This window comes from Eimeria necatrix, genomic scaffold, assembly GCF_000499385.1.
Source record: "Eimeria necatrix Houghton genomic scaffold, Enh_scaff416, whole genome shotgun sequence".
Lineage (NCBI taxonomy): Eukaryota > Apicomplexa > Conoidasida > Eucoccidiorida > Eimeriidae > Eimeria > Eimeria necatrix.
Window position 1 is genome coordinate 801 of NW_013654793.1, and position 9,905 is coordinate 10,705.

Genomic DNA, 9,905 nt, shown 5'->3' on the forward strand with positions numbered 1-9,905 from the left:
ATTCCGGAAAATAACTGAAGATTCCTTCTGAACAGAAGCGCGGGAGTGGCGCGGTGCAGAACGGTTCGGGTGTATAGGCAGCTCGGCGGTCCGTTCAAGAAAGCTGCGCGGCCTCCGCCGTCAGTTACATTCTTTCTTCTGCTTTCTTCGACTTGGAATATTAAATTAAAACACTTTTCAAAATTAAAACTCTTCAAAATCAAACACTTTTCAAAATGGTTGGAGGCAATTGCGAGCGAGTTCCGCAGTCGGCGCTGCGCGTCTACAGAAAGCTGGAGGAACACAACCAGCACCACCCCTGGGCAGCCGAGGCTTTCAACGGGCAGCAGATTTGCTTCGACTGCGTCGCTGCTGCGCTGCAGCAGCAGCAGCAGCAGCAGCAGCAGCAACAGCAGCAGCAGCAGCAGCAGCAGCAGCAGCAGCAGCAGCCTTCGGCGGCGAAGTTCCGACTTGTGCAGGAAGTGTGGCAAGTGCTGCAGCAGCTGCCGCAGGCCGCCGCGCTGCGCATTGGCCACTACCTGCTGCACTCCACGGGCTTTCTGGACTCAGTTGTGAGTTTTATTTTTTGAAATATTATTTAAATATTATTTGAAATATTATTTTAAAATATTATTTTAAATATTATTTTAAATATTATATTTAAATATTATTTTGAAATTTTATTTCAAATTCTTTTCCAAATAATATTTCCAAGTTGGAGCTGCTGGCCACTGAGGTGTACATGGACCAGTCCTGCACGGAGACGGAGGCCGCAATGGAGTGGGCAGTTTTATTTTATTTTATTTTTATTTTTATTTTTATTTTTATTTTTATTTTTATTTTTATTTTTATTTTTATTTATTTATTTATTTATTTATTTATTTGTCGCTGCAGCGTCGCCTTGGCTGTGGACGCAGCAGCCCTCAGCTACAGCCCCGAAGAGCAGCAGTACAGCGAAGCTTGCTTAGCAGCAAAGCTGCACAAGTGGCTGCTGCAGAAGCTGCTGGCCCGGGACTCCGCGGCGGTGCCCCAGGCGCTGCAGGTATGCAGAATTCCAAACTCCGCGCAACTTCCATTCAACTGCTGCTGCTGCTGCTGCTGCTGCTGCTGCTGCTGCTGCTGCTGCTGCTGCTGCTGCTGCGCAGGACCCAGAGCTGTGGGGGCACTTGACGGACGGACTGGCTGCTGCAGTGAAGGCTGGGGACGCAGCAGCAAATGTTATTCTTGGGAGTTTCTGCGCAGTGCTGCGAGCAGCAGAAGAGTCTGCTGCAGCAGCAATTGCTGCCAGCTGCGTGGCGAAGGTGGCGCGGGCGCTGCTGCTGCTGCCGCCGACTGCAGCAGCGCTGCTGCAGCTGCTGCAGGCCGTGTCTGGCTGCTTCAGCTGCTGCGAGCTGCTGCAGCAGCAGCAGCAGCACTCGCTGCTGCTGCTGCAGCTGGGGCAGACGTTTCAGGCCGTCTTTGCTTCCGCAGAAGCTCCAGCAAAAGTCCAAGATGCTGCTTTGCTGCTGCTGCAGCAGCTCTTAAGTTCTCTTTCGGAAAATCTCAAACTTCTTTTCATTGAAGACCTTTGCATTGTGGATTGGCTTCTGGAAGCTGTCCGCAACAAAAGACCAGTGGCCCACTCAGTGGTCCAGTGCCTGCAGCAGCACATCTTTTGCTGCTGCTCGTTTCAGCAGCACCACTTCGACGCAGGTAAGCTGCGCTTGCTGCTGCTGCTGCTGCTGCTGCTGCTGCAGCGCCTCGCAGCCTTCAGCAGCTTCCTCTGCATTGCCCGGAAGCAGCAAGACCAGCTCTGGCTGCTGCGCGCGGCGCTGTTGCTGCTGACTTCCAAACCAGTAAGTTTTGCTGCTGCTGCTGCAGCAAAGCAGCAACCAGTGCAGCAAGCTGCTGCAGGACTGGGAGGCCGACGAAAAGAAGCTTGCGGCAGTCACTGGCCTGTGCGCTGCCAGCCTCTTCCGCCCCAGCAGCAGCAGCAGCAGCAGCAGCAGCAGCAGCAGCAGCAGCGCAGACGCGCCGCTGCTGCTGACGGAAATCCGAAAGTCCCTTGAAGAGGGAAGCCGCTGCTGCCCGCAGCTGCACTCGGGGATTAACAAAGAACGAGTTTTGTGCTGCTTCCGCCTGGCCGCAAAGACTTTCTGCGGTGAGTTTGCTGCAGCAGCAGCAGCAGCTGACGGGCTCACTGCAGCAGCAGCAGCAGCAGCGCGCAGCAGCGCGGCCGCGCGGAGCTGCAGAACTGGGAAGACTTTCCACAACTCGTGGCTGCAAATGTAAAATTATTTTCAAATTCAAAAAATAAAAAAAAAACAAAAGCTGCTGCAGACTCCAAGACCTGCAGCAGCTGGCGCGCGGCCTCCGCCCCGCAGTGGTCCACTGGTCACCTGCGGACCGCGGCGAAGTCTTCGAAGGCTTTTCGGAAATTATTTTAAATTTTTTAAAAATGCAAATTAATTTTTCAAAAGTTCGTTTGAGTGCGCAAGAGAGCCAGCGGCTGCGCGGGTACGCGGCGCTGGGGGTGAAGCTGAGCTGCGGCTTCTACTTTGGCTGGAAAGTCCGTTTGAACTCAAAATAAATTCTTTTTTTTTCTTTTTTTTCCCTTTTTTGCTTCATTTTGCGTTTTATTTCAGATGGAATGTCCAGCTGCGAACTGGAAACAGGCCGAGTTCCTCAACGGCGTTTTTCGTGCAGCTTTCGGACCCGCCGCCGCCCCCCGCGCCGCCGACGCGGTCTCGGAGGAAGCCAACCTGTTCGTTGCTGCTGCCAGTGAGCGATCGTCTTGAAATTGTTTTTAAAATCATTTTAAATCATTTTAAATCATTTTAAATCATTTTAAATCATTTTAAATCATTTTTAAATCATTTTAAATCATTTTTATATCATTTAAAACATTTTCAGTTCGAAAAAACCTGATCGGGCAAGTCCAGTTTCGCCCCTTCGCTCCGCAAACTGCTGCACATCTGCAGCAACAGAAACTTGCTGAGTCTCTCTCTCAGCCGCGCAGCAGCAGCAACCGACTCCGCCCCCGCTGCAGCAGCAGCAGCAGCAGCAGCAGCAGCAGCAGCAGCAGCAGCAGCAGCAGCAGCAGCAGCAGCAGGAGCGGAGTATTCTTTTGCAATTTATTTAATAAAAATGCTTTTGAGCTGCGGAAGTCCCGAAGAAGAAGAGCCCCTGGACTGCGACGTGGGCGCGGGCGTTTGCGAGCTGGCGGCGCTCGCGGGCAGCCTGCGGCGCTCGGCGGTGGACTTCAACCTCGTAAAGTCTTTTTTTGTTTTTATTTTAATTTTATTTTATTTTTATTTTATTTTTTTATTTTAAAAATACTTTTTATTCTTTAGACTCTCAACAGCTGCTGCGTGGCTGCTGCTCTCCTCTTCCTCGCCTGCCCGTGAGTCGCCTTGCTGCAGCAGCAGCAGCAGCAGCAGCAGCAGCAGCAGCAGCTGATCCGCCACTGTCTGCTTCAGTTCTCAACTCGAAGACTCTCCTGCAGTTCTAAAAGCGTAAATTTAATTCAAAAAAATTAAATTTTGGAAGGGCGAAATGTTGCACAGCGAAGTCAACAAACTGTTCACCAACGCGGGGGTGTTTCCCGCGCCCTGCATAAACCCTAAACCCTAAACCCTAAACCCTAAACCCTAAACCCTAAACCCTAAACCCTAAACCCTAAACCCCCCTAAACCCTAAACCCTAAACCCTAAACCCTAAACCCTAAAACCCTAAACCCTAAACCCTAAACCCTAAATAATCCCAATACTGCCTCGGGCGGTTTACGTTCGCGTCCGCGTAGTACCGCGCCACGTTTGGCTGCGCTGTCTTCCAAACTGCCCCTCGTGAAGCGCCACCTGGAGGCCTTCGCAGTCACTATTCTCGCAGTGGTCTAAACCCTAAACCCTAAACCCTAAACCCTAAACCCTAAAACCCTAAACCCTAAACCCTAAACCCTAAAGAAGGGCGAAATGTTGCACAGCGAAGTCAACAAACTGTTCACCAACGCGGGGGTGTTTCCCGCGCCCTGCATAAACCCTAAACCCTAAACCCTAAACCCTAAACCCTAAACCCTAAACCCTAAACCCTAAACCCTAAACCCCCACCCTAAACCCTAAACCCTAAACCCTAAACCCTAAACCCTAAACCCTAAACCCTAAACCCTAAACCCTAATTCAAAAATTCATTTTGGAGCCGCAGAGCCGCCGCCTGCGTTCACAAACTCTTCAAAGACGCGCCCGCGGCTTCTTTGGTGGGTCTGCCTGCAGCCGACTTTTCTTTTTCTTTTTTTTTTTTAATTTAATTCTTTTTTCTTTTTCTTTTTTTTTTAAATTTAATTCTTTTTTCTTTTTCTTTTTCTTTTCTTTAATTTAATTCTTTTTTTCTTTTTCTTTTTCTTTTCTTGAATTCAATTCTGTTTTTCTTTCTTTTTCTTGAATTCAACTCTGTTTTTCTTTCTTTTCTTGAATTCAATTCTGTTTTTCTTTTTCTTTTCTTCAATTTAATTCTTTTTTCTTTCTTTTTCTTCAATTCAATTCTATTTTTCTTTCTTTTTCTTCAATTCAATTCTATTTTTCTTTCTTTTTCTTCAATTCCTCAATTAAACTCCCCATTCCTGTTACTGGCCCTCGCCGCAGCAGCTGCCGCCGCGCCCGGCGCTGCTGCTGCTGGGCGCCGTGTGGAGCAGCAGCAGCTTTTGCTGCTACAGAGCAGCAGCGCTGCAGCAGTTTGCTGCAGTTTGCTGCAGCACGAGTTTTCGGGAGTGGCGGGGGTGGAGCAGCGGGCCGTTTCAGCAGCAAGTGCGGCAGGTGGGGCGTTCTTGCTTGTTGCTGCAGCTCCCTGCTTCACGCCGCTGCTGCTGCTGCTGCTGCTGCTGCTGCTGCTGCTGCTGCAGACGCTCAGCTGCTTCTTTGCTGCTGCGGAGGCCTCCGCAGCGCGGGGCCAAAGCCCCCCAGGACTCAGCAGCAGCATTTCCCAAATGGTCCACTTCGACTTGCTGCTGGCTGCCGACAGTTTGCTGCCTTTGTTTGCGCACGAGGGCTGCAGCAAGTTCCCAGTGAGTCCAGTGGTCCGCTGCTGCTGCTGCAGTGGACCAGTGGTCACGTTGCTGCGCCTCTTGCTGCTGCTGCTGCTGCAGTGGACCAGTGGTCACGCTGGCTGCACCTCCTGCTGCTGCTGCTGCTGCTGCGTTTTGCTGGTGCTGCTGCTTTTGCGTTTGCTGCTGCTTCTGCACGCGTTGTGTCTGCTGCTGCTGCTGCTGCTTGCTGCAGGCGCTGCTGCATCTGCTGCCTGCTGCAGGCGCTGCTGCAGCTGGTCTTTGCTGCGGAAGCCAGCAGCAGCAGCTGGCAGCCAACTTCCATCAGTTGGATTCTTTCCCAAGTCCTCAAAGGATCTTCTTTTGACTTTTGCTGCTGCTCCGAGGCTTTGCTGCTGCTGCTCGCCCGCAGCGTGGCAGCAGGGCTCGAGCTCTCCGCCCCTGCTGCTGCAGCAGCAGCAGCGCCAGCAGCAGCAGCAGCAGCAGCAGCAGCAGCAGCAGCAGCAGAAGCAGCAGCTAACGCCACTGTGGCTGCCCAGGTAGGACAAAGTCTTGGGGCTGCATGCACGCGGGGCTGCATGCAGCCCCGCGTGTGTTTGCATTTTATTTTATTTATTTTTATTTATTTATTTATTTATTTAATTTATTTTTATTTTTAATTTTAATTTTTCTTTTTCTAATTAAATAACCCGCAGGCCCTTTCTCTCTACTTGAGGAGTCCTCAGCCTTTGCCAAAAGGAACTCCGCTGCGGATTTCAATTCGGCTGCACCAACTGGCTGGCATTGTTGCTGCTGCTGCTGCTGCTGCTGCTGCTGCTGCTGCAGTGAGTTTTTTGTCTTTTATTTTAATTTAAATTGATTTATTCTTTTTATTTTAATTTTAAATTAAGTTGTTCTTGTGTCCTTTATTCTTAACTTTAAATTAATCTGTTATTTCGTCTTTTATTAATTTTAAATTAATTTATTTTTGCTTTTCCCAACAGCCCCTCGCTGCGGACTTCCTCGCCGTGCTGCTGCAGTTCCTGTTCGTCTGCGTGGACGCAGCAGAAGCAAGAGGTACTGCAGCAGCAGCAGCAAGCAGCGCATGCATGCATGCATGCATGCATGCATGCATGCATGCATGCATGCATGCGTGCATGCATGCATGCATGCATGCATGGGGGAGCGCATGCAGCAATTAATTATTTCGTTTGCAGCTCTGCACTCTCTGCGCTGTTCTGGGAATCTCCTGAAGCTGCTGAGGAGAAGCCTGGGGGGCCCCACAGAGGGCAAATCTGCTGCTGCTGCAGCAGCAGCAGCAGCAGCAGATTTGCCGGCGTTGGCTTTGTGTGCCATTTCGCTGCTGCTGCTGCCGGTTGAGGTGAGCGCGAGCTGCTGCAGCAGCTGCCGCTGCTGCTGCTGCCGCTGCTGCTGCTGCTGCCGCTGCTGCAGCTGCCGCTGCTGCTGCTGCTGCTGCTGCTGCACAGAGCAACAGGAGCGAAGCTCAAGAGTGGTCTTATTGCTGCTGCTGCAGGAACAGGCAGAGGCAGCTCCCGAGCCGCTGCTGCTGCTGGCTTTGAATCCTCTCAGCGCGAATTTAAATGAAGAAAAAAATAATTCAAAAAGTGCAAATTTAAAAGAAGAAAAAAATAATTCAAAAAACAAAAAAGAAATAAATGCAAAGTCCTACTTGGCTTTGATGGGCCACGCAGAAGCAGCTGTTCGCGCTGCTGCTTGTTTGCTGCTGGCCACCACGCTGACCCAGCAGGTGCGAATAAATCCGTCTTTATTTATTTTTATTTATTTATTTATTTATTTATTTATTATTTATTTATTTATTTATTTATTTATTTATTTGTTTTTATTTATTTGCTTTTTGCAGATCGGGAGCCTCCGGGACGCGGAGGTGGCGCAGCTGCTGGCGGGGTGTATCGACAGTTCCTTCGCCGTAAGCGGCGCTTTCGACGGAGATTTCAAATCATTTTATTTTCATTTATATTTATATTTATATTTACATTTACATTTATATTTATATTTATATTTATATTTATATTTTTATTTTTGTTTTTTCTTTAGAGCAGCAAAGACTGCCACGCAGATGCAGCAATTCTGGCCATTTGCTCGCTGGCCACTTGCGGCGCAATTGCCCCTTTGCTGCGCTGCTGTTTGCTGTCAACCACTTTTTCGCTGCTGCCGCTCTGCAACAAGTACATTACCCCTGCGCCCCAGCAGCAGCAGCAGCAGCAGCAGCAGCAGCAGCAGCAGCAGCAGACAGCAGCAGCAGCAGCAGCAGCAGCAGCAGCAGCAGCGTGCCTCAGCAGAGGACCCCGCGCGTTGTTTGCAGCCATCGTAAGTGCTGCTGCTGCTCTTTTCTTTTGATTTCCTTTTCCACTCTTCGGACTTCTGCTGCTGCTGCTGCTGCTGCTGCTGCTGCAGCTCTTCAGATTAAATCCAATTTGGTTTAATGCAGCATTTCTCAGCAGCAAAGAGGTGAGAAGCAATTCCCCATTTTAAAGAAAAGTTTTAAAGTCTTTTTCTTTTATTTGTTTTTCTTTCGATTGCTCTCATTTGTTTTAATTTATTATTCCTCTTCAGGTGCTCAGTGCTGCTGCAGCAGCAGCTGCAGATCCTGCTGCTGCTGCTTCTTCCCGGGCAGCAGCTTTGCTGCTGCTGCGGACTTTGAGGGGCTCTGAGGAGCCTGCGGGGCTCGCCTGCGGTGTACGTACACCTCAAAATGGCCCACAGACCCTCCGCAGCGAAACTGCTGCTGCAGCAGCAGCAGCAGCAGCAGCAGCAGCAGCTCGCGGCCAGAGCCCTCCCCGCACCTTCTTTCCGCTAGTTCCTGCTGCTGCTGCAGCAGACACAACAGCAGCAGCAGTTACAGAGACGATGGAGAGGCTCTTGGCTGCTGTATTGGGGAGCGTCAGCAGCAGCAGCAGCAGCAGCAGTCCCACAGCCGCAGCAGCAGCAGCAGCAGCAGCAGCAGCAGAATCCCCCAGTGCAGACGCGTGCACAGATGCATGCGCTGGAGGGGAAGCCTGGTCATGGACCAATGGACCATCTGGCAGATCTTTGCAGAACTAAAACAAATAAAATAATTTAATTGTTTTATTTTATTATTTTATTTCATTTAAATGTTCTTCTGCAGCACTAGAAGCAAATGCTGCTGTCTGCTGCAGCAGCAGCAAACAGCAGCAGCACACAGGCAATGGGCGCGCCGCAGTTCGGCTTTAGCTGCCTCAGCAGCGCCTTGCTGCTGCTGCTGCGTCAGCACCACTTTGCTGCTGCTGCTGCTGCTGCTGCTGCATCAGCACCACTTTGCTGCTGCTGTTGCTGCTGCTGCTGCTGCTGCTGCTAGGGAAAGCTGCTGCCAGAGAGTCCCTTAGTCACGGTATTCTAAAGAGCTGCTGCTTCCTCTTGCTGCTGCAGCTGCGTTCGCTGCGAGGAGCTGCTGCTGCAGTGCTGCAGCGCTTTGCTGCAGCAGCGCTGCTGCAGCAGTTCGCAGCAGCAGCGCTGCTGCAGCAAACAGCCCCGCAGCAGCGCATGCAGCGAAGTTTGCTGCTGCAGCAAACAACGAAGTTTGCTGCTGCAGCAAACTTCGTTGTTTGCTGCTGCAGCAAACAACGAAGTTTGCTGCTGCAGCAAACAACGAAGTTTGCTGCTGCAACAAACAAAGAAAGGCAGCAAATAAAAACGCATGCATTTCTGCATGCGGCCCTCACGGCTGGCCGTGGGGCTGTCTGCGGGGGTTTAAAGCGAAAGAGCGAAAGTCGGGCGGAGCAGCAGCAGCAGCAGCAGCAGCTGCTGCTGCTGCTGCTGCTGCTGCTGCTGCTGCTGCTGGCTGCCCCGAGAACGCGTTGGGCACGTAAGCCGCAAAGCCTCTGCTGCCAGCAGCAAACACTTGTGGGTACGCGGGGGGGGCCCCCTGCGGCAGTGCCCACGTGGGGGGGCCCCCTGGGGGCCCCTGGGGCCCCACAAACCCTAGGGGGGCCCCCTGGGGGGCCCCCTGGGGGGCCCCCTGGGGGGCCCCCTGGGGGCCCCCCTGGGGGGCCCCCTGGGGGGCCCCCTGGGGGCCCCCGTAGAAGACAGAAGGCGCAGCCACGAGGGGGGGCTCGCTGCAGTGTACAGACACCCCGTGAGCCGCGTGCGGCAGCGCATGCATGTGGGCGGGGGGCCCCTGCTGCAGCTGCTGCAGCTGCTGCAGCTGCTGCAGCTGCTGTAGCTGCTGCAGCTGCTGCAGCTGCTGCAGCTGCTGCAGCTGCTGCAGCTGCTGCAGCTTTGCTGCAGAATAAACAATTGGCTGGTCTGCGGGGGGGTGGTAGTGGAGAGCAGCACTTCTCTGTCTTTGCTGTTCTTCCTCCAAGTCCTCAGCATAAGAGGTGAAGTGCATGCGGTCGCAACTGCCTGCTGCTGCTGCTGCTGCTGCTGCAGCAGCAGCAGCAGCAGCAGCAGCAGCAGCTTCTGCAGCAGCTTCCTGGCGGTCCCCCCGCGGCCGCCCACTGGCCGCGTACAGCTCGCCGTAGGGATGGCCGTAGGGCGGCCAGTAGTACCCTTGGGGCCCCTGGGGGCCCCCCGGGGGCCCCTGGGGGCCCCCGGGGGGCCCCCGGGGGGCCCCCGGGGGCCCCTGGGGGCCCCCCGGGGGCCCCTGGGGGCCCCCCAGGGGCCCCTGCGAGCCGCAGGGAGTGGAGGGGGGGAAGGGCCAGTAGAGGGCCTCCTGGGCCTCGCGGACTCTGCCGAATTTCCGCTTTTGAACTTCTCGAAAACTCTCAAACTCCGACTCCGACTCTGTCGCCAAAAAGGAAGTTCTTTCCGGCCCCTCGGGGCCTCCGCTCTCCCCCCCAACTCCCCCCCCGAACTCCCCCGGGGCCCCCAGGGGGGCCCCCAGGGGGGGCCCCCCGGGGGCCCCCCCGGGGGCCCCCCCCGGGGGGCCCCC

At 53.3% G+C, this 9,905-nt stretch overlaps 2 protein-coding genes across 2 annotated transcripts in view; one reads left to right on the top strand and one right to left on the bottom strand.

The window, feature by feature from the left end:
• Nucleotides 1-215: 215 nt before the first annotated feature.
• ENH_00052200 (hypothetical protein) lies at nt 216-8,056 on the top strand (the record flags this gene model as incomplete). The annotated part of the gene is made up of 17 exons (XM_013583666.1): nt 216-551; nt 695-759; nt 874-1,021; nt 1,125-1,671; nt 1,726-1,814; nt 2,135-2,237; nt 2,457-2,527; nt 2,604-2,722; nt 2,970-3,228; nt 4,706-4,766; nt 4,997-5,102; nt 5,406-5,532; nt 5,977-6,049; nt 6,190-6,353; nt 6,855-6,920; nt 7,049-7,321; nt 7,568-8,056. 17 exons carry the CDS (start codon nt 216-218, stop codon nt 8,054-8,056), a joined length of 3,096 nt encoding a protein of 1,031 aa, XP_013439120.1.
• Nucleotides 8,057-8,690: 634 nt separating this feature from the next.
• Nucleotides 8,691-9,905, bottom strand: part of ENH_00052210 (hypothetical protein, conserved) — a gene marked incomplete at both ends in the record, with an annotated part of 3,920 nt that continues 2,705 nt past the window's right edge. The window contains one exon of the mRNA XM_013583667.1: nt 8,691-9,757. Coding sequence (XP_013439121.1) covers nt 8,691-9,757 — 1,067 coding nt within the window. The remainder of the gene's footprint in view (nt 9,758-9,905) is intronic.